At 38.2% G+C, this 25,487-nt stretch overlaps 1 protein-coding gene across 13 annotated transcripts in view; it reads right to left on the minus strand.

Annotated features, from left to right (window-relative positions):
- The window catches only part of RBFOX2 (RNA binding fox-1 homolog 2), a 249,203-nt gene that overhangs the window by 82,256 nt on the left and 141,460 nt on the right, over positions 1-25,487 (minus strand). The window contains exon 1 of one of the 13 annotated variants that reach the window (XM_081129931.1): positions 7,962-8,528. The exons of 10 other annotated variants lie outside the window; for them this stretch is intronic. In XM_081129931.1, the coding sequence (XP_080986057.1) occupies positions 7,962-8,006 (45 nt within the window). In that variant the 5' untranslated portion in view covers positions 8,007-8,528. Of the gene's footprint in view, positions 1-7,961; positions 8,529-25,487 lie in introns of those variants that run through there. 2 more of the 13 variants (XM_081129929.1, XM_081129927.1) reach the window with 2 other exon arrangements.

Genomic DNA, 25,487 nt, shown 5'->3' on the forward strand with positions numbered 1-25,487 from the left:
CTCTATTTAACTGCATACCACAGATTCTTAACCTCAGGTGTACAGCTCCTCACACAGGCACCCCTGTGGAAATTTGTTTTCTTATGTATACTTCTGTGCAGAGAGGATCTATAGGACTTACCTGAGTCTCCAAAGGGTGCAAACCTCAAAAAAGTTCAACACTGCTGAACACGCCTGCTCTAGGTGATGTACCCCATCCCATTGCTTCAATTACTACCCATTTACCCTGATGACCCCCACATTTCTATGTCGAGTCCAGATATCTCTCCTGAACTCCACATCAAAAAATGCAACTGCTGCCCTGGCCAGTGTTGTTCAGTGGTTAGAGCATCAGCCCACACTCCAAAGAGTGGCAGGTTCAATCCCCAGTCCTGGTCGGGGCTCCTGCAGGAGGCAACCAATCGATCTGTCTCTCTCACCCCCCCTTTTTTTTTCTCCCTCCCTTCCACTCTCCCTAAAAATCAATGGAAAAAATATCCTCAGGTGAGGATTAACAACAAAAAAGCCAACTGCCAAATAATGGTCAACTCCATTTAGATATCATACAAATTTCTCTAATTTAAAAGTCCGAAACTAAATTTTCAAACTTGAATCATTAATTCATTTAACAAATGTTTGAGAGCCAACTATGTGCTGGGCACTATTCTAGGCACAGGGGGAAACCAGTAATGGACAAAGGAGATAAAAATTCCTCTCTGTGTGAAGCTTAGATTCTAGTACCCATTGTACCATGTTAGTTTTCTTGGTGAATGGTTAAATTTCACGGCCAGTAAAATAGCTACCGTTTCATGGGAGTTTCCTCTGTGGTGGCTTCCCATCAGGCAACTCCTTATGTTATTAGCTCACTTCACCCTCATGGCGAGATTCTTTAATCTCCGTCTTAGAGATGAGGAAACTCTCTCTGCCTCCAGTCTACCATTCCCATCTAAGTTTCTCTCTACTGCCAAAGCAATCTTTCTAAATGCACATCTCATCATGCCACTTCCTGATTAAAATCCTCAACTATTCCCACAGCCTGAAAGGGGGGAAAATCCTAACTCTTAAATAGACACCTAACACATAATCTGCCCTCTGCATTCTAGTCAGTCACTCCCCACCTCTTGCTCTCCTCTGCCCCTGCCACACTGAACAACATGCAGTCAGTTCCTCAACAGTTCCTTGCTGTTTTCTGTTCTCACTCTTCTAATATGGCCTTCTATCTGGTTAGTTCATCCTTCCAGGCTCACTTCAGGGATCCCCTAGCTCAGAAAGCCTTTCCTGACCCTACCTGCTCCCATATCTGGGTTAGGCAGCCTGTATCCCTGTGCCTCAGCGCCGACCCCACGGTTCATAGCTGGGGTTAGTGTTTCTGTGTAACTATGACTAGATTGTGAGCAATCTGAGGAGAGGAACTGTGTGCTTCGTATCCCCAGTTCCTAAGCCCCTGCCTGAATTCATAGTAGATGAATAAATGTTTGTAGAAATCAAACAGTAATGCCTTGACTTCTATCACTAACCATTTATTTATCCATACATAGATACCTAAGAATAAAGAGTATCTATGAGGTTATCAAAATACTGTAAAATCATTCTTTTCTTCCAGAAGAGTACTTGGAAATAGCTTCAACTTCATAAACTTATTTCACTGCCTTAGAAATGGAAGCTTAGAGGAAGCCATACAAAGAGAGGGGAAAAAGGCTTAATTTCAACTTTATTATAATAGCTTAGATTCTAGACAAAATAACACTGATTAAAAAACTCACAACTTTAGGTGCTCTTGCTCTTTACAGTTTTACACAGATGTGACTCAACTCCCTTCCCTTCCACCCCCGTAACAGCAACGCCATAAAAGCAGATCCCAGAGTCCCTGACTAGAAGGCAGGTTTTGCTCATCCTTTCCCAGGCTGCCTTTGACACCCAAGTGAAAGGCAACATTAAAGGGACGGCATTTCCTGCAATAATAAAAACTTGTTAATATAAAAGCTCTTCGCAGCACGCCCCCACACAATAACTCTAACTAAGTGTAAATAACAATTTACACCTAATAGATATTAAATGCCTTCTCAGAAGCATCTTTAACACAATAATACTTTAATATCCTTTGCCCCAACATTCCCTTTAATATAAATGCAGTCAAATTATAGCTAAATCTATTATTTCCTAGCTTCTTTTCTCTAGTTCAGGCAGGGTTCACTGATATAGAAGCCATTCTAGAAAATAAGGTGAGAGCAGAATTTGAAATCAACTGCTTTAGACTTTATATGCTTATAAAACCAACTAACCTTCATATTTATTTCTAGTCCCCCAAAATTAAATCTTTAGAACAAGACCACAAATAACATACACTAAAACATCACTTTCTAAATTATTATCTAGATTTGGATATCTTTAAAATATCCCAAACTCTAGACAACTGGAGTCACATACTCAATTAAATTTAGGTATACAGTCTCTGTATTCTATGAGAGATTAAGGGAAAGGTTCTTAGGCAAAGATTAAAAAGGGATGGGATGTAAACAAATTTATCAACAACCAGATTATCAAAAAATAACGCCCTGGCCGAGTAGCCGGGAAGCTCAGTTGGTTAGAGGGCCACCCTGATACACTAAGGTTGTGGGTGCGATCTCTGATAAGGACACATACAAGAAGCAACTAATGAATGTATAACTAAGTGGAACAACAAATGGCTGTTTCTCTCTCTCTCTCCACCCCCTTCCTCTCTTTCCAAAATCAATCAATAAAAAAAAATAATAATGCTCAACTAACTTGTGCAAATAGAGGTGCTGTTTCTCCAATATTAAAATATGCTATCTCTCTCTCTTACTAAATTACTGGAGATTCCGCTGTCTTCTTCACCACTTAATCCTGTGACTGGCACACAATAGGTACTCAAAAAACATTGTCAAAATGAGAAATTAAAGAATCATAAGTCCCTCTACATCAAGGCCATCTGATAGGCTCTCAAGTAGAGAGCCTCTGGGCTAACTCACTCTAGGGAATTCTGCAGACCAGAGCACAGGCTAGGCAAATGTGCCTTTTAGATAGGTATCTTCCTGTCTCTCATCTTCCAGGTGCCTAGCATCCTTAAGTTGTACTTGGCTGCCCTCAACATCAATCAGGACACTTAGCTACACTCCCAGTAATATAAGACTCTTATTTCCTCCTCCAACTGCCCCATTTACCTCAAAATGATATTCAGTGCAAATGTGTTCAACGGGTGAGAGGTTAAATAAAACTGCCTCAGGAAAAACTGTGACAACAGGCAAACCCCTAACTCTCCCCCACCCATTTTTTAAAATTGTAGTAACATACAGATGCCATAAAATTTACTATCTTAGCCATTTTCAAGTATACAGTTCAATGGTTATTATACATAGTTCTAATGTGGTACCATCACCACCATCCATCTCTAGAAGTCATTTTTGAAACTGAAACTCTATACCCATTAAACAATAACTCTTCATTTTCCTTGTGCCCAGAATCCTTGGAAACCACTTTCTGTCTCTATGATTTTGACTATTCTAGGTACTTCGTCTAAGTGGAATCATTCTATATTTGTCCTTTTGTGGCTGGCTTATGTCACTTAGCATAATATCCTCAAGGTTCTTCCATGTTGCAGCTTATTTCAGAATTTCCTTCCTTTTAAAGGCGGAGTAATATTCCCCTGTGTGTATATACCATAGTTTGGTTACCCATTCACCTTCTGATGGCCACTTGGGTGGCTGCATCTACCTCCTGGCTACTGTGAATAGTGCTGGTATGAACATGGGTTTGCGAATATCTCTTCAAGACCCTGCTTTCAATTCTCTTGGTCATATACCCAGGAGTAGAATTGCTGGGTCATATAGTAATTCTATTTTTAATTTTTGGAGGGACCTCCATACCGTTTTCCACAGCAGCTGCACCATTTTATATTCCCATCAACAGTGCACAAGGTTCCAGTTTCTCCACCTCTTTGCCAACACATGTTCTGCTTGACAGTAGCCATCCTGACAAATTATATTTTAACCGTCCAGTCAGAGGCAGTCAATGTTTAACACAAAAGAATAATTTCAGGAACAATTTCTCAAATAGATTTTTTTTCTGGGGAGGGATCCTATATTTCATTGCCCTTTAAGTCATATCTAGCAAGCCCCTATCTACTTACTCTGCCTGTATTTTAAACTGATTTAGCCCAGGTTTGGTTCTGCAAAAATTCTAACTAATAAAATAACCAATTTCAACTGCACACTTGCATGATCTTATTAACAATAAGAGCAATAAAAAAGGTCAAGTACCTAAAATATTATATTGCCTTATGTTGAGGAGACTCACTTTGTTTCATTATCTCAACACTAGCAATTCTAGAAAGAGTTAACCCTTGAGCAACACTGAGGTTAGGGGGATGGACCAACCCCCCTCCCCAACCCCACCTGCCAAATCTCAGTGTAACTTGACTACAATGGGCCCCCTGCCCTTCACATCTGAGAACTCAACCAACCTTGGAGACAAAACAGTATTTGTGATCTGAGGTGGGACTCCGCAATTTGAATGCGAAAATACGGTTTTCCATCGGGGGTTGATTGAATCCTCAGATGAGAAACCCACAGATACAAAGGGATAACTGTATTTATTGAAAGAAAAAAAAAAAATTCGCATATAAGTAGACTGGCACAGTTCAAATCCACTTTGTTCACGGTCAGCTGTGCTTAACTTTAAAAATAGGCGCAAAACCTTTCATTGAAAAATTACTTTTCCAATAATATTGTAATAACTATATATGGTGGCAGGTGGGTACTTGAAATATTGGGGGGGAACACTTTGTAAAGTACATGATTGTCTAACCACTACGCTGCACACCTGAAACAAATATAAAACAAAATAAAATACAGTCAAACCTCGGTTCTCGAACGTCTCCCATCTCGAACAATTCAGTTCCTGACCAAGTTGTTCACAGAAAAAAAAAAGTCTCTATTTTCTAACAGAACTTCAGTTCTCAACCTGATAACCTTTTCATGCTGATACATCAACATGACAAAAAGTGTCTCTCTGGCCACAAACAAAGGAGAAAATGCTAGTCTAGTCAGTGAGTCAGTTTAGGGCTAAACCTCGCATTGCTAACATCTCAGGAAATCATGCTGTCAATACTTGTGTATGTTTTTTTCCCTTTTGTTGCTGGTGAAATGGACAATTAGCACAATTTTAAAACATAAAGAGGCCATCAAGGTGCTGATGTTGCTGAGGGTGTGAAAGTGCTCAGGAAACAACAATTACAGGCAATGGAAGAGGTAGAAACACTGATGTTGATTTGGATAAACGAAAAGCAGTTCTGTGGAACCTCAGTTCTTAATTCGTTCGTTCGGGAAGGCTGTTCGAGAAGCAATTTGTTCGAAAACCGAATCATTTTGTCTTATTAGAAATAATGTAAACTGAATTAATTAGTTCCAGACCCCCAAATGATTCCATTTTAACCTTTCTTATATACAGTACACATCTAATGTACTGTTTAATCTATAAACATACACTTATCTTAAATTTATCACACTACCTCCCCTACTAGCCTTAAAAGAATCACTTACAGCCTCGTTCCAGGGGTGAAGCATCTTCAGTTTTTCACATATCATTGCCTTCAAACTGCTGTTACTAGCTATGTAAAATGCTTTTCAAGTCTTAAAAAATACTACGTAATCATGTCCTCAATAATTTTCAATTGTATAATACACTGGTACAGAATCACAACTATTATGCAATGAGGAGCTTGACTTAGGTGTAAGAATATAACCAAAAGCTAAAAAAGGAAATTTTATAACCATAGTTAAGTGTTTGGGTAGCAAAGAGCCATCTACCACTCATTTACAAAGGTACTGAAAGAAAACTGTTACTTTAACAGTATTAACAAATAAGATTATAAAGTAGTTTTGGCTCCTTGACCTTAAAATTGTTTTTTCAATCCCATTAATTTCCCTGATGTGGTGGAATGGAGGGTATACTCTTAAATTTTAATACTCCATTACCTGCCTTTCTAAGCTACCTTCATTTCAGATAGAATAAACCTACCAAATGGAGCAGAGCCAGGAAAAGTGTTGTTTCAAACAATAACCACTGCATTTCCCAGTACGAAATCTTAATGACCAAGAAGACTTCAGGTGGCAAATTCACTTTATCATAAATGAGTACAATTTCATTGTAAAACACTTCATCAAACAGGTCATAATTTCTAAAAGAAACTTTTAATCCACCCCACAACTTTTATTTGGAGGGGGAGACAATTTTCTACCTCAAAAAAATCACTGACATATTAAAATTATTTTAAATATATTTCCAGTTTCTTCAATCGTCTTTGAAAATACATTTACATTTTCAGTTCTTTTCCTCAGACAATTTTGCTTATATTACAGTTATTACAAGTCCCTTGCTTTGCTAGATGGGTCTCAGAAATTTACTGCTCACAGATGTTTCTCTTCAAAAACACATCAATATTTACTTGTAAGAAGCTTTGCTTCTGATCTAGTCTCATGACATTTCTAGCCTTAGGCTGTCATATAGACTGATCTATTGTTTAATGCCAGCAGAGAAATAGTTCATAGATAAATGAGCCCCACAAATATACCAAAACCTTATTATCGTAAATATAATATACTCTTAATTTGAATAACTCCGTAAATGGAAACTGTATGTAGTTAACATAAAACATACAGTATAGACCAGTGTGTTAGAATCTAGCTAGAGACATAACCACCTCCCCTCCCAGGTAACCTCAGTACTGGTAGCTTGACTTAAATGAAGAACAGTGAATTTACTCTGAAGAGGTTCCCCAACAGGTCCAATTAAAAACAGTTTGGTTTTGCCCTGGCTGGTGTGGCTCAGTGGTTCAGTTAGTGCCGGCTGTGCAGAAGCAACAAATGGATGTGTCTCTCTCACATCGATGATTTTCTCTCCCTCTTTCTCTCCCTCCCTACCTACCTACCTTCCACTCTCTCTAAAAAATCAATGAAAAAAACATCCTCTGGTGAGGATTAACGAAACAAAACCAAACCAAAAAAAAAGCTTGGTTTAGCCTTTTGGCTAAATACCTAATAAAATGTACTGGTTAGTCACTATCTTTAACCCTGTGTATTTCTGTCCAACCTAAAACTTAAGAACTAATTATCAGAGAAATGTCCAAAGAAAAAAAATAATTAGCTGCCATGAAAACACAAATAAACTAAAAGTGAGAAACCAAGAAGTATCTATAATTCAGAATTAATTGTATTAACTATTTTTATTTTCCAGTTCTGGGTTTTCAGCACAATTAATATTTCAAAGAATCCATAACAAATGAAAGATCATCTGGTCCACCCCCTTCATTTTATATACAAAGAAAATGAGGTCAAGGAAAAAGAAGCTATTTGAGCATGAACACGGAGGTGGTTAACACTATAACTTGACTCAGAACCCAGGATATCCAAGAGTATGCTACATAATGGCCTAAAATTTTCTGATTCTAGATTTCAACAAGTTAATAACTAAGATGCCACTAATCCCATTATAAAACAGTCTAAAATGTTAAGTGTGGAACATGTCCTCTGCTGTATATTACCTTTTTTAAAAATACAGCAACAACAAAAATACAGCAACATTTGGAAATTGCCACCTATGCTTCTCATCTACTCAAAACAAAGCCTGAAGTTTAATATAATATAGTGGCTTTACGTTATTTATAATGCCAAGCCCATTTTGTTTAAAACACACACGTGGGTGCGCACACCCATGGAGACATTCACACAAAAATCTCTCTCAAGTTTCAGAACTCTAGAGTTGAAAGCAACCACCCTGCCAAGCCTTCAATACTATGTAAAACTCAATCTCCCTCTTACAGCAAATTAGCAAAAAACTTCGGGGAAATCTACACTCTGAAGAATACCAGGTCAAAAGACAGAAAGTTTATAAGCATTTCATTCCACCACAAAACCTTCACATCGATCAAATAGTATCTAGAAAACAAGTTAGAACCCTTAGCTTACCTGGACAACAGGATATTGATAATCCATACAATATACACCATACATAGCAATGGGGGGGAATCTTCAGATAGAGATAGTACAAAAAAGTGCCTAAGCCTTTGCCTTGTGTGAACTGGCTGTCCTGTCCAAAGGAACTGGGTAGCACCAAAAAATCCTTGGCTGACTTCCAGTCTACGCAGATAGGTATGCTGGCTCTGATGATGAAGCTGGAGCTTGGTTTGGCCTAGGCTTCCACCCCAGTAAGATTCAACACTACACAGAAGAAATGTTCAGGAAAAAGCAAAAAGCTCCAACTGAGTTACTAGTTATAGGCAGAAAACTACACTAGAGATTCGCTGTTACTGTTGGTTTTACTGACAACTCCACCAGAAACTTGAGGCTGAGAATGACAGCCAAGGAAGGGAACACCGGCTCCTTAAAGTAGCGCACAAAAACAGTAGGAAGCACAAGGTATCCAGGATCCAAAATGATATATATGTTCCAGGCTTTAAGTGCGTCAGAGGGAACACTTCCAATCCAGGACACGGAAAGGCGGACGGGACTGGTATTATTTCTCTGTTCCTTCTTGGGCAGGACCTTGCGCACGCGCACGCACACACACACACACACAACCCCCCTTCTCAATGTCTCCAGCAGGGACAGGTGTTAGGATTAACAGTATAAAACCCCTGTGTCGTGAAAAGGAATGGAAGAAAAAAGAAGTCACACTGCTACATGCAGTAAAGGGATCCCTTTCATGATACTGTATGTTTGTGTATCATTTACACCTCCTTCCCTCTGCTTCAACAGGGGCTAGGACAGCTGGCAGGATCAGCACTAGAAAAGAGGAAGGTGGCACCAACTCTGAGGCAATATGAGTCCACTGGAGACCTTCAGATATGCAAGAGACTCTCTCAGCTGTTCCAATCAAACATGTAAGGATTAACTCTGGCTGCCTGCAAAAAGGTGGGGGTGGAAAGGTCTTTTCAGAAAGGCCAGTTGCTTTTCCTGTTTTAGGAAGCTGCTATACCCACCCTACCATTATATGCAAACACACATGTGAGCACGTATTTCTATAACAGATATTAAAAGCACTAACAAACATGGACAGGTGTTAAGTCAGTCTGACAAAGCAGGGAAGGTTGAAGAGTTGGCTTTCAGAGCCTAAATGGCTCATCTAAAAACAAGAGAAATGCTACAAAAAATTTTTAGAAAACAGGACACAGAGTGAGCAAAAATAAATGCTTAGTAAGAGACACGCTATTTACAACTATTGCTAAGAAATCCTCTAGTTGGGGCAATCATTCAAAAATTCAAAATGATAAATAATTCTAAATTAGTTTCAGGGTTACAATCTCCCTAATCTTGGAGAGTTAGTGATATTATAACATGTTTGGTAAGATTAAACCACAAGGATTAAATGTAACGGGGAGGCATTTGTGAGAATTAATGTATGACAGCACTACCCCTAACCAGTGCAATTTTTCTCCTCTTATAGTCATTGCAATTTATTTTAGGATTGATCAGAAAAAAAATTTTTAAGAGTTAAACTGCCTTAGTACACCTAAGATAGTTCTCTTAGTTAAACATTTACCTTAAATTGGTTCTAAGAGATTAGTAGGATCAACACAGCGCACTAGATTACCTTCAGATTGCTGGCAGAATCCATGTGTATTACACAGGAGAGACAACAATAAATCAGTGCAGTCAGTATAACTTAAAAAGCATTCACTGGGCAGCTACTACACACAAGGTACGGTGCTAAGCATGGAGAAATGAATGGATGCAGTCCTGTTGTCAAGCACTTCACAGTTCATGAGAGACAGAGGTAAGTACGCAGATAAAACCAAAGGCAAAACAATGCAATGGCACAAAATCTAACATTGTAAGCAACCCCATACAGGGAGTAACATTTTTAAAAGCTGCTCTTAATGAACACTTCCATAGCATCACTTTCTCACCACTAAAACTATGAGACCCTGCCTTGTCAATTCCCAACAGAGATTATCTGAGCCTCATGACATTTTTTATCTGATTTACCACACCTTAAGGGCCTATCACACACACATTCTGTCCCTTATATAGCTATTACAATGTTACAAATAACAAAAGGAGTGTTTCTGTAATACAACTTTATACTAAATTTCCTATCCCAACCAAGTCAAATAATTCTCCAATCCTCCTCCTCCCTGTACACTATGCCATTACACCAGCAGTCCTGGCCACATAGAGACTTGTATACTAGCATGTTAAATCTCGCTGACATTCTTGATATGAAGACGGGGAAGTGAGGATACTTCTTATAAGCCAAAGAGGGCTGTGATCCTGAACTATGGCTGACAAACTTAAACTTTATTAGTTAATTCAATTCAATATGTGGTGAATTAATTACAGAAGACAGACTTTCCAGATGGTATGGTACTTAAGATGACAGATTGTAATTCAAATTCTAGAATAACTGACGTAATTTAAACCCGAAAGTGGTCCCCAAATAAGTTATTGAGGGCCTAGTCAATTTCTGGAGCTTTAAATTCTTCTTGAGGATAGATCTAAACATACAAGGAGAGAAGATGTGACTGATACATTATTAAGTGAAAAAATTATATTGCAGAGTGTCATTCCATATTTGTAAATGCACATATGTATCTGTATGTCAATCAATAAATTATGTATGTCATTTATAAGCTTTTATATGTCTTCTATGTTATACATGTATTCATACACACATATAACTTATTGGTTCACACACATATCAATGTATGCCATATATAGCATATAATGCCATATATAGTATACACACATACACATATATTGTAGGCATAAGATAAAACCAATAAAACCTCTAGGGGGAGGGGTGGGGGGGTAGTTGTTTTTCATTTATTACTTCAGAGATAAACTTCCCAGTTGTTCTAATATTTAAATAAGCATTATCACTCCTAAATTTATCTTTTTGTAAGTTTAAGGGAATCAAAACAAATTTTACTTTGAGTACAAGTACTATAAAATTTAGTAATGCTCTTTCAGTCTCTAATTTATATTGTCACTTCTGCTTTAAGACTGAAGGATATAGACAATAAACAATCTTAATCATGCCTTACCTAGATTCTGCCCAAACTATACCCAGGTCTATTCAAATAATTAGCCCTTTAGAAAAATGGCAAAATAATTCAATATTTGAATTATAACTTCCTGCACTTCTTGTCTTTTTACCCATCTCTTCCTATAACATTTTCAATTCAGAAATTACTACCAATTCCCTCCCTCAAAACAGACTGGGCATTTCCTTAAAAGCTTAAATACTATCATATTCACTCAAAAATTCCAGAAATAAAAAGACATCTCCACAATAAGCTCAGAGTTATCTGCTGACAATGCCAATTGACACCATTTGAAAAAGTACACACTCTGCAATGTTTACATGCTTTTTTATAGTATCAAAGTTTTTGTGTACTGATCAGTTACAAACATGAAACCAGAAAATGGCCTTTCACATATACTGCTATACATCTTATTAGCAGAGGCATGCGGACCATACGTTTCAACACTTGGCATACCTAGAACATGTCTGTTAAATAGAATGTAATGATACTAGAGAGAAACAGACCTAGTGATGCTTAAGAGTGAGATCTAGAAACGATCTTGAATTTATGAGGTGTTAAGTGTTGCTAGGGATAAAGTAGACAATTTGCCGCATCAGTCCTGTGCCAAAGGATGTGGTTGGTGACACTGCAGCAAAATCTGCACCAACCACAAGCCTAGGGACCTCAAAACTTACCAAGTACTGGGGAACCAAAAAATATGTGAGAGTCTTCTCTCTTCTACTCTCTCATTCTTGTCTTCTCTCCCTTCCCTTCCCTCTGCCTACGCCACAATCCTACCAAGTGTCCAAAGATACTAGTTAGGACTAGGGTAGGGGTAGAATGCTTCAGCCAAGCTTTCTAAGGCTGCTGGTCTAAGGTATGAGATTGGCTTTAGTTGCAATAGTCTTAGAGGTTCCAAAGGCTGCTGCATCCTGGGATGATGTAAAAGTTAGACGAGGATGGAGGGGGTGTGGGAAGTAGAGATACACATGTAGCAAAATGTGCCCTCAGACATCTGCAAGGCTTACTTAGGGGTCAGTGGGGCCCGTCTACTGGACTGTGGGTGAACAGTGGCCAACGGCAAGAAAAGCAGGTCAGAATCGTGGCGGGCCTAGGACAGTAAGCTATGCATTTCATACCTCGTCTCTAAAGGCTGTTTGAGAGGGAAAAAGTGCTACAGAAATAACAGTTTGTGAAAATGGTTCTGGTGGCTGCAGGAGGAGTGTAGAGGGGAACAGGTTTGAAGTTATAGCAGGCCCCCAATAGGAAATGTAGGTGGCCACTGCAGAGAGAGGCGAGGGTTAGAAATGAAGATCCAATAAGAGTACAGGAGGAAAAGCCAAGGCCAGAATGTGGGTGAGGTTTTCTCCATACTTATCACTGCACATTTATTGAACATCACCCACGTACTTCAAAAAAGAAAAGACAAATAGAGAAGAAGCATAAGAAAGAAAAAAAGTAAAGGACAAAAGAGGGGAGGGGAGGGGAGCACTGTAGAGACAAGGCAAAGGGCTGAAAGTAGAGCCTGAAGGAATACTCACTTCTGGAAGGCAGAAATAGCAACAGAGGATAAACAGATTAGGCAGGATCGAGTACTATTCACAAAAGCCAGGGCACAGAGGACATCTGTTACTTTTCTTCAATCCTACGTTCTTTACACTAGGGAAGTATTTCATAAATTGATATCAGAGATGAGTATATAACAATGTCAAGTAGAAATACAGAAAGGTTAAAAGGCATAAAAATTTAGAAAAGATGACTGAATTTAGCAAATAAGCAATCAAGATAAGTTTTGAAAGACAGCCGTTTTAATAACATCAGTAAAAGGATGGCAGCAAAAATGATAAATTCATGATGAGAATGAAAATAGACATGATGCCTACATATAAATTTTAACAAAACTTTCTACCTGGGGATACTTCTTTGTCTTCCAAGTGGCAATAAAGTACGAAAATAATTATAGATACCCTACTGTTGCCCCTATTAAGAAGGTAGATTTTTATCTTATTTTGTTTTTTCTCTTTGTCCCTTTCTTTGATCATATTGTTTTCTTATCCAGATGAAAATGTCCAAATCTTAAAATGGAACCCTCTGAAGCCTACCTTAAATGCTAATGATGCTCCACAAAGCTCTCCATGATTGCTTCAAAAATACTCATGAGAGTCCTACTGGTTCTAAGGTACTGCAAGAATTGAATTTTCTACACCAATGGAAATGCTTGAATTATACCTACCAGAGAACAGCTAACTACATCAATACTCCTTTGTATGACACATAGTACAAGGGAAGTATGGGTAAGCTATGCTCTGGCTGAAATACATTATTCTAATTAAAGTGCGAGACACAACATGCAAACTATAAGGCCAGAAATTAGCACTTTTGTTACTAATGAACTGTCTCTCATTACTCTTCCATTCTAAGTAAGTACTACTAAGAAGTAAAATATACCCATAAATAATAGGAAAACAGACATTCACTTTAAGTCCAGAAAGACAGCACATAAAGGGTAAGGGTAAAGATGTAGCTTTTAAAGCAGCAAATAACTGTAAATATTGTAATACTGTTAGGAAAATATATCTACAAATGATTCCACACATATTATCTTATATAATAGAGCCTTTTACCCACCACAGAAACTTTGATCTCAACTTACTCAAAATATCTCTGAGGTAGATTACAAAAGGGGCCACAATATTTCACAAACCCTCCAACAAGAGGTGGAATTTTCCCTTCACCCCTTGAATGTGACTTTGGCCTTATGACTTACATTGGCCTTTGACACATTAGCAAACGTGATGTAAGCAGAGGCCTGACAGGTACTTGTTCACTGGGGCTTGCCCTCCCCTACTACTCTCTGAACCCCTGAGACCATTGTGTGAAGAACCATGAGGATGGATAAGAAACCAAGTGGAATTAAGATTAACGATTTCAGTTGAGCTCCTCCCCTCCCCCACACCAATCAGTCTGGCAGCTGCCAGACATGAAAGTGAGGTCATCTCAGACCACCCAGGCCCAGCCAACCCAGACTAGAAGAACCTCCCAAATTCCTGACCCACAGAACTGTGGGCAGATAAATGATTAACACTGTTTTAAGCCATTAAGTTTTGGGGAGGTTTGTTATACAGCAAAATCTAACTGACACAAACTCACTGCATAACATTAAGAGGTATATCTCACTTTGACACCAATACCATACAATCTTAATTACTGTTGCTTGAAATCAGGCTGTATTAGGCCTCCAATTTTCTTTTTCAAAGTTGTTTGGGCTAATCTAGGTCCTTGGCATTTCCATATGAATTTTAGAATCAGCTTGTTAATTTCTACAAAAGCCTTGCTTGGATTTTGATTACACGGAACCTAAAGACCAGTTTGGAAAGAATTAGCATCCTAAGAAATATCTAGTCTTTCAGCCCATGAACACAGTATATTTCTCCACTTTGTTCCACTATTCAAAAATAGGTTTTTAAAGACTATAACTATCTTTTCTCTAGGTATGTACTGAAATCAAAAACTGTGCCTGAAGTTTATAAAATCTACTATCACTTTTCTGAAGTCCACTACGCTAGATCCTATAACATTTGTATCCCTATAAGACAGTGTGGTATTTGTGTCAAGATAGAAAAACAGATCAGTAGAACAGAATAAAAAGTGTGCAAATAGAGCCACAGGTGCAAAGGGAATTCAGTGGAAAAAGAATCGTCTTTTCAACAAATGGTATCAGAACAACTGGATATCCATATGCAATAAAAATAAACCTTTAGCCCGGCCAGGCGTGGCTCAGCTGTTGAGGGTCGTCCTAGGATCCAGGAGATCGGGGTTCGATTCCTGGTCAGGGCACATGCCTGGGTTGCTGGCTCGATCCCCAGTCAGGGGTGTGCAGGAGGCAGCTGATCAATAACTCTCTCATCATTGATGTTTCTATCTCTCTCTCCCTCTCCTTTCCTCTCTCTGAAATCAATAAAGGTATATTTTTTAAAAATTAAAAATAAACCTTTATCCATACCTTATATATATACAACATTTAACTCAAGATGGATGACAGACCTAAAAATGTAAAACATGAAACTATAAAACTTCCAGGAGTAAACCTTTGTGACCTTGCATTAGGTAAAAGTTTCTAAGATATGTCCCCAAAAACACAATACTAAAAGAACCAATTAGTAAAATGGACTTCATTAAAAACTTCTGCTCTACAAAAGACATTATGAGAATAAAAAGACAAGCCACAACTGAGAGAAAATATTTGCAAAGCATATATCTGATAAAGGACTTGTACCCAGAATATGTAGAACATTCCAAGCTCAACCATAAAAAAACAAGTAACCCAATTTTCAAAAAAATGGACAAAAGATTTGGACACTTGACCAAAGAAGATATAAGGATGGTAAATAAACACTTCAAAAGATGCTCAATATCATCATTCATTTGGCCAGTAAAGCCACAATGATATCACTCCCTACCTACTAGAATGACTAAAATTAAAAAGACTGACAATTCCAAGTGTTGCCAAGGCTATAGAGAAATGCAAAGTCTCAGATACTGCTGGTGGGAATGTAAAATGGTACAATTAATGTGGAAACAATTTAGCAACTTCTTGAAAAGTTAAATATACACTGACCATATGATCCATCCATTCCACTTCTAAGTATTTATGCAAGAGAAATGAAAACATATCCATATAAAGACTTGTATATAAGTTGTATAAGACTTGTCATATCGGCTTCATTTGTCAGAGCCTAAAATTGAAAACAACCCAAATGTCCATCAACAGGTAAATGATTAATAAATTACGGTATACCCACAACTGAGTATTACTTAGCAATAAAAATGAACAAACCATCAGTATATGCAATAACATTGATGATCTAAACTATGCTGGGTGAAAAAAGCTGGGCAAAAAAAGAGCATTTATTATATGATGCAATTTTTTATAAAATACTGGAAAATGAAAACTAATCTATAGTGACAGAAAGCAGATAAGTGGTTTCATGGAGACGTGTGGGGTAGGAGGGCAATTGAAAGGAGCACAAGGAAACTTTTGGAGATGATTAATATATTATCTTGGCTGCAGTGGCAATTTTGTGGCTGTATACATATGCCAAAACTTAACCAAATTATAAACTTTACATATGTGCAATTTATTGTATACCAATTATACTTCAAAAGAGCTGTTAAAAGATTAAAACAAATGAATTCCAGCCACGCTTACCACAATGAGTTTGGGGAGGAGAGTGACCTGGTAAAAGGAGATGGGGGGAAGTCACTAGCATGTCCTCAGACATTACAGAGAAAATAAAAAGGGAGAATTATGGGTATGGTGGCAAATTAGGTCTGAGATTCGAGCAGAAGTAAAAAGGTAGGTTTTCTGAAAATTACTTCTGCATAGTCTAGGTTGGATCTTGGCTACACACCCCCTCAGCGCTTGCACATAGCCTTCCACCTTGTAATACAGTAATTCCCGACTCTCCCACTCCAGGGAGGCAGGGATTATATAGCCTCTCATTCCTCTGCTAGGGGTAATACCTAGCAGAACGCCTAATTGTTGCACATAAGCAATACTGTGTGTGGTTAAGAGTTCAGGGTTCTGAAGCCAGACCACTTGGATTCAAACCACAGGTCCATTACTTCCTAGCTGTGTAACTTTGGAAAAGTTATTTAACATATCTCTGCCTCAGCTCCTTCACCTGAAAAAAGAAGATATTAATACCTACCTCACAAGACTGACTGATGATTAAATCAGTCAAGATATGAATAGGCCTGCCATATAGTGAATATTAAATTACAGCTGATGCTGTCATTGCATCATTGTTGTCATCATTGTCATTACCAATAATTTAAGAGAATTTAAAGAAAATACCGGGTTATCTGATGTATGAAGCCAGCACTGTATCTGAGAAATAAGTGGGCTCAACAGGAAGCAAACAGTATATAAAGAGCTCTGTAATTGTGTTAGAAAGAGGAAAGGCAGTAGTGGAGGGGAAAGGAAGAGGAAACTCCTACACTTACCCAGTGTTAGGGCAAGACATTTCTGTTGAACAAATAACTCAATCAAGTGAGAAGACCATTCTTGACCAAGAAGGGAATATTAATATGTAAAGGAGTAGAGAAAGTACAAGTGATTTTTATCCCAAAGTGCAAAGCAGGTAACATGTACAATGAGAAACTGTTCCCTTGTGTTCCAAATAAAAAGCTAACGAAAGGGAAAGGCCAAAGGGTCTTGAACGGGTAACTGCCTCTCTTCTTGAATTGTGTTCACCATGCTGTGCCTTACAGATGAACTGTCAGGCACCACCTGACTCTCATCCCTACTGGGAATAGGGACACGGCTCTCTGACAGCAGCAATGCAGCGGTGTGGGAATCCTTGGGTTGGCACCAGCCCCTTGCTCAATTCAGACCTGTAATCTCTTCTGACTTTGATTTAATGCAGCAATTACTGGTAATGTGGTTTGAAGGAGATAAATGCCCAGTGTAGCCGGCTGTCGCTTACTCTGCTCACGATGCAAGAACATTTTTTAATTAAAATTCTCTTTATGATAAAGAAGCTGCTTCACTGAATGTTTCTGTGCAGCCCTGATACGGAGCTTCCCCCAAAGAGGATTAGAAATCAAAGCTGCCTCTCACTTCTGGCAAAGCACGCGCAGGCACGCTCACTCCACCACCTAAAGTGAGTTCTCTAACCCCAAATTTTCCCATTTATCGAATTAGATTCTGGTAAGAACTTCTTCCTGGTTCTCACAATCACAATATCAGCATTACAGTACTGCCAATAATACAGATATCTCTGATTTTCTGCAAAGAAATTCCCTTAATTTGCTTTTAAATAAATATGCAAAATAAACTTTCATCAACTTTCACGCATAAAAAGACTCTGTATTCATTTCATTTGGAAAAAATAAAGGATAGCTGAATATAAAATATCAATAGTTCTAAAACCACTTTTATTTTAATTCATAATACAATGGTTTACTATGCCTTTTATACTTAGGAATCCTAGAGTATTTGTCATAAGTGAAATAATCATAGAAAAATTAATACAGAAGTCTACCAGAGTTTTTCCCCCCATGACATAAAACCATCACATTCTAGCAGTTTAAGGAATCTAAATTAGTATTGTAATTATTAGTTCAAAAAAAACAATAGCAACAACCACCCAATAACTAGTGAGAGAACAGTAATTACATGGGCCCTCAAGAGAGATAATTTGGTATAGTATTACTGGTTTCTGAATCAATCAGCAAAACTTTCGATTCACTTACGAAAGTTCACACACCTAAAAGTAGAAATAAGGATGGATATTATTTTGATTGCTGGGAGAGGACAGTCACTGACAATTATCCTTTAAAAATAAGAAAGAAACAGTACAAGGTCCAAATCAGTTCTATTCCACAAAATGGGAGCAAAAAGATCCACCACCAAATGTGTATTTTCTTCCCTGAAGGCAAACAGCACAATTTCAACGTGAAGGTCAAGAGTTAAGAACTGATAGTCTGTTCCACTATAAGAGAATGGTGTGTCAATTATAAATAATTCAAACTAATTTTATTATTATTATTTTTTACCAAAAGCCTCTAAACTCAAAACCCCTCTTTCATAAGGGCACCATCCGCCTTCTCAGAGAATCCAAGATGAAGGCCAGGTTCCCTCTCAGGGGCGCCGCCAAGACCTTCTTTAACCTCAGGTGTCAAACACACAGCTGATGACCTCCCTGCGAGGCCAACGCTGCTCTGGAGAAGTGTGTGGCTCTCTGGCTCTTTGTGAGAAAACGATGCTCTCTTTCAGAGAGAAAGATATCTTTGGAAAAACAACTATATGAATATTTACCACCCCCTCCCCCCCAAACACACCCTAGCCCTTGGGAAATTGGTCTGGCATAATTAACAAGATTAAAGATGGATTTAGGATAAGTAAGATCAAAGTTAGTCTGATCCTTACAGGATTAAACTCAAAATCCTAATACGAATCCAACGATTTTTAAGATCAACCCCATATAACAGGATTAAACCAATAGCAGCTTTTGTTTTCAACCTAGGAACAATCACAGCTGGCAAGTCCAGGCCCAGAGTGAGTACCATCTCAGTAGTTACACGGGGAGGGGGTGGTGTGCAGGGCCAACCACAGGGGAACAGGGGCTCTTCCTCCAACCCAGTTTGCTGACTGCCCTATTTCCACAGGTCCAAAATTCCTTCTGTGTAATTCTAAAATCCAAAAAAGCTTGGCAAACTCTTTCTTTCTTCTTCATCCCCAAACTCAAATTTGGTGTGTGGTAGTGGTGAAGGAGGAAGAACTCATTTGGTGATAAAATGTGACCTAAACACCAAAACTGGTGTGAATATTCAAAAACATTTAGCTGCGAATATGTGAAGTGTGTGATTAATACAGAGCACATGTCCTTCAGTTCCTTTCAAAACTCCAAGATTCCACATTACAATAGATATCTGGCCCCGAGGGTTTCAGATAAAGAACTGCGAGATTTTATTAACTTTCCAATGTGTAGTCCTTCAGCTTAAAAAAGGCAACCATGACATGAATGACAGCAAATTAGGAAACAAATGAAAACTCCTGACGCAATAGGCAACAACATGCCAAACAATGGCTAACCACCCGCAGCCAGCGTGTCCAAGGGGGACATGCACGGGGGATAAATTAGAAGAGAAAGAGACCCAGCTGGAACCATAATGTTGCAGGTTGATAGTTACATTTTAATCATGGCCAGAAACGCAGTATATTTTGAAGAAATTTTCTCAAAAATCTAGTTTCAGGGTAAGTTTTAAAAACTTGCCATCAATCAAAGGCAAACAAAGTAACTTTTGGAGGTATACCAAAAAAGATACCATGATGATTCTATTCAAATGGCATAATTAGGAACTGTTTATTTCCTGAGAACTTTTAGAGACCTATGGTTCTTAGAATTCTAATTCCGAAAGACATTTAACACAGAAAAGCAATTTGTAAGACAGCACACGTACCATTTATTTCTCTGGGAACATTCATATTAATAAATTAACTTTCTTCTTAGAGAATAAAAATGCTTTCAGACTCCCAGGAAACAGTTAACACATTAAAAAAAATTAACTTTCCAACTCACATTTATATGTATAAATTAATGTTTACATTAAACACCATTTCTTTCTCTTGGAACACTTATATTAATACATTAATTTACACACGTTTCTCTTTGCCAGAAATACTGTCAATTAACATAAAGCAAAACTAGTGACTTCTGCTTCCAGGAAGAAGGAAGACATATACTTATCTGTATTCCTCCCACTAAGCACAATTTAAAACTCTCAACATTTTACATATTAAACAAATATAAGGCTCTTAAAGGTAGAGAGAAGAAAGCAAACTGGATCGGGACCTCAGGACATAGTGGTGAGTTCCCTAGGTTTTCTTTTTGTCTTATATAGCCTAGACTTGGAGCTAAAGAACCTGGAAATGCCAACAGTCGCAGACAATAAAGGTCCCAACAAAAGCCTACTCTCTGCAACCAAAGGACAAGGAAAGCAGTACCCTGCCAGGATGGAAAATTTTAGACTACTCTTATCCAGCCAAATCCTACCTCACTCCCACCCAGGTCAACAGGGGCCAAGTGGAGAGCCTAGATGTCTATCCTCAGCAGGCTATAACCAAGCACCTCAATACCACTGCCCAAATAATATTAGAAAGGAAGTAGGGAGCCAATATGTTCCTCCCAACAAAACTATAAAACTTTCAGATAAAACACAGAAGAAAATCTTTACGACCTAAGGCTACACAAAGAGCCCTTACACTTGACACAAAAGCACAGTTCATAAAAGGTAGAACTGAGAAATTGGACTTAATCAAAATTTAAAACTTTGCTCTGTAAAAGACCCTGACAAGAAAAAGACAAGCTACAGAGTGGGAGAAAATATTTGCAAACTACATGTCTGACAAAGGACTGGTATCTAGAATACCAAGAGTTCTAAAAATCTACAGTAAAGAAACAAACAATTCTATTAGAACATTGACAAAGACATGCCACCAAAGAGGACTGTAAGTAAATAAGCACACATAAAGATGTTCAATTAACATCATTAGCCACTAGGGAAATGCAATGCAAATTAAAGCTATGAGAGACCACTACATACCAGAATGGCTTGCATACACAAACAAAATCAAATGCTGTCGAGGAGGCAGAAAAACTGAGTAACTCATACATTGCTGGTGGGCCTGTAAAATGGTACAGCCAACTCTAGAAAAGTTTGGCCGTTTGCTAGGAAAGTAAATATGCAGTTACCATAGGATCCAGCAGTTGCAGTCCTGGGCATGTATCCCAGAGAAATGTTCACACAAAAATCTATACAAAAATGTTTATAGCAACTTTATTCATGACAGGCAAAAACTGGAAACAACCCAGATGTCTTTCAATGTGTGAATGTTTAAACAAACTATGGTACATCCAAAACATAGAATACTACTAAGCAATAAAAAGATACTTGCAAGAATCAGGAGGAATCTCCAAAGAATTATGCCACATTAAAAAATAAAATTCCAAAAGGTTATATGCTATATGATTCCATTTATATAACATCTTGAAATGAAAAATTTACAGAAATGGAGAAGAGAGTAGTGGTTGTGATGAGTTAAAGAGAAGGAGGGGCAGGCAAGTAGTGCCTGTGGCTCTCAATGGGAAACAAAGGAACCCTTGTGGTGTTAAAGTGTTCTGCGTGTTAACAGCATCACTGTCAGCTTCCTGGTTGTGATATTGTACTATAGTTTTGCAAGATGTTACCACAGGGGGAAAATTGTTAAAGGGGGCTCATGGGATCTCTCTGTACTATTTCTTATAACTGTATGCAAATCTCAATTATCTGAAAGAAAAAGTTTCATGAAAAGGAAAGCCTATCTGTTGCCATAAAAAACATTGTTGGGTCAAATGGCAAACTGGAATGTGGGCTGCATATGAGATAATGGTATCTACATTAAATGCCCTAGTTTTTATAACAGTACTGTGGTTATGTAAGAGACCGCCCCTGTTTTTAGAAAATACAGAAGTACTATATTTCAAACTAAAGGGATGTGATACACACACACATACATATATACATACATACTTTTTCCATTTTTGCTGTATCCTTACTGTACTTTTGTCACATTGTAAACTATTACATATATTTTTAATTTACTCAAAAAGTTCAGAAAAATTATAGAAAAGTAAGAAAATAGTAAAGCAAATGTGGCAAGATATAAAGGAAAAACTTGGGAGTGATGGATAATATTCATTATCTTCATTGTGACACAGATATTTACCTATGTCAAAACCCCATCAAATATGTGCAGTGTATCTACAATTATCTCAAAAGAAAGATTAAAAAAAACACCTAGTTAGCGCTGAAATCCAGAAAATCTGAATACATCTGCCAGCAGCTTTATATTTTGATGTCACCCAAAACACTATATAATGATTATGCCTAATGTTTGCAATCATATATGCTTCTTCTTGTAAAATTACTGAAGCATTTTATGGACTTTACCATGTATTCTTTCCGTTCACCAGACACATAGTTGCCCACATTTTAAGGCAAAATCAGTATGCAAACACCTCCTCATAGCCTTTTATTTATTATTCATGTTTCTTAAATATATTAACTAAATGTTGTTGCATTGGTAAGGGCTATAAGAACTTAAGAAATATTTCCTCTGTTAATATGTCTGATTAGCTTTCTTAAAAGTTAGCATTCTTTGAAATTATTTTATAATAAAAAAATGACTCAAACCTTCCATTTGATCATCAGTTTCAGAGTTAAAAATTTTTTGTATTACCTCCAGAGTAAGTTCCCTTCAATCACCTTAGCCAAAAACAAAATATAAACATCAAGCAAAAGACACAAACACTGCCCAGCCGGTGTGGCTAAGTGGTTGAGCATCGAGCCATGAACCAAGAGATCACTGGTTAGATTCCTGGTTCAGGGCACATGCCCGGGTTGTGGGTTCAGTCTCAGTAGGGGGCGCGCAAGAGGCAGCCGATCGATGTTTCTATCTATCCCTCTCTTCTTCTTCTTTCTCTAAAATCAATAAAAACATATTAAGAAAAAAAAAAGACACATGTTTTTAGATAATTATTTTACCAATGGAATAGTCAACATTGTATATATGACACTTTTTTAAAAACTAGTTTTTATATTACCTACATAAAAATATTTTTTTTAATCCTCACCCAAGGATATTTTTTCCATTGCTTTTCAGAGAGAGTGAAGGGGGGGGGGGGCGGGAGAGAGGGAGGAGGGAGAGAGAGAGAAACATAGATTGGTTGCCTCCTGGAAGCCCCCCAACCAAGGCCAGGGAGAGGTATATGCCCTTGGCAGAAATCGAACCTGGCACCCTTCCGTCTGTGGGCCAACGCTCTAGCCACTGAGCAAAACTGGCCAGGGCCCTATATAAAATATTAACACTGAATGGAGCCCTGGCCAGTGTGGCTCGGTTGGTTGGAGCGTCATTCCGGGAAAGGGAAGGTCACATGTTCGATTCCCAGTCCGAGAGCATTCAGGATGCAACCAATCTATCTCTCTCTCTCTCTCCCCCTCCCTCCCGCTCTAAAATCAATTTAAAAAAACATTTAAAAGAAAACTGAATGGAAGGAAGAAAGGAAGAAGGGAGGAAGGAAGGGAAGACTGATTAAGACAGAAGTTCTGATTCAAATCAATTAAGGACCAATATATACCAGTGTGTACAGAATCTTCCTAGATAGTCTAGGTTAATACTATAGCACTTGTTACTTCCCTCTGAAAACAACAATGGGAATGCATCTATCACAGATATTTTGGAGTCATCATTTAAAGCTAAAATAACATGAGTAAGATTCCTGAAAAAGTGATCATCAAAATAATGTTTCATATGAAACTGTACCAAAAATATATTATTTACCACCAAAATCAAAAGAACCTAGGAAAGCCAATCCCTAAGTTCTAAAACATTAGTGAGGGCAGGAAGAAATACTTTTGTCTGTTATCTCCTTCCTTCCATTCTAGCCAGGCTGTCTCACATTCCACCAAGCCTCAGGCTGACAACTGAGGAATCCATTCCTCCCTTCCCCCAAAACAGAAGTGGTTTGTGAAGATGCAATGGGCTGATTCAGCAACCAAATCAAGTCCACTGTGTACTCCCAGCACCTACAACAGCGCTAGGCCCACAGTAGGTTTACACAGTGTTATTTACTGAATAAAAGAAAAAGGAAGGAAGGGAGGAAGGGGGGAAGAAATGGTATCTAAAACTTGTTTACTAGAGGGGCCTTGAATCCCTAGTGCTCAGGCATCTTACCCAAGAATCTAATCCCTAAAATACTGCCTAGGCTATTTGTCTTAGCATCAAAATGTATGTTTGACTAGTATCCTTGGATTCTAGACTCACACCCATGGATCTTCAGTATCTCCTGACCCTTCGGTATTTATTCAACCCCAGTGAGTAAGCCCACTCTGGCTCTAGTTTTCCTCAACATACAGGCCTCACTCCAAATATATCGCCTGGATCCAGCCTGCTATTTCCACCTATCTACAAACTGCCGTATCCAGAAACATCCAATTTCACATTTGCCTCTGTGATCTTGATTCCCCATCTTGTAGTTCTACACTCCCTGTGGTTTTAGTGTGGAAGTTAGGTGATTTGGAGGAATTCTGTGTTTGTTGCTTTTCAGTATCCTACAATTTTAGCTTGCTAACAGTATCTTTTTATGATGTATCCTTTTGTACAACAGGATAAATGACTTGTTCAGAGTCACAGTGAATGACAGCACCTGGATTGCAGCCAATTTTCCAGGACCTTCTGTCCAGCCCATTAAATAGCATACCTTATATCTCAGCTGTATCAATTATGTGCAGGGTTTTTTTTAAAAACAGACAAATCTAGCCTGGCCGGGCGTGGCTCAGCGGTTGAGCATCGACCTAGGATCCAGGCGATCAGGGTTCGATTCCTGGTAAGGGCACATGCCCGGGTTGTGGGCTCGATCAATGACTCTCTCACCACTGATGTTTCTCTCTCTCTCCCTCTCCTTTCCTCTTTCTGAAATCAATAAAGATATATTTTAAAAAACAAAACAAAAAACAAAACAAAAAAAACCCAGACAAATCTATGTTTTTAATTCTAATCAGAAGAAAACTCATTTGAACCATATTGTAAGGATACTTGAAATATATTTACTAATAAAGACAACCAACACTCTGCTTTTACTTTTATCAGCATTAATTTTATGCTGAATTTACTCCTGGGCCATAAGTTTTTGTTTCTTTAGTTTCTTCTGGGATATCTTTTTCTTCTGTGCCACCTCTTTTTCTGTTTTAGGAACAATCTGCTCTTTCTCAGTTGGATCATCTATCTCAGTGTGGCAGGGAGAGCTCCTGTGTGGGTTAACCTGTCCATGAGCTCCATAAGTTCTGCGCCACACCTGCATGTGCTCAATAACCAGAGAATCTACATCTAAACCCTTATGTTCAGCACTACTCTCTGCATTGT

This window comes from Miniopterus schreibersii (genome assembly GCF_964146895.1).
Source record: "Miniopterus schreibersii genome assembly, chromosome: 2".
NCBI lineage: Eukaryota > Metazoa > Chordata > Mammalia > Chiroptera > Miniopteridae > Miniopterus > Miniopterus schreibersii.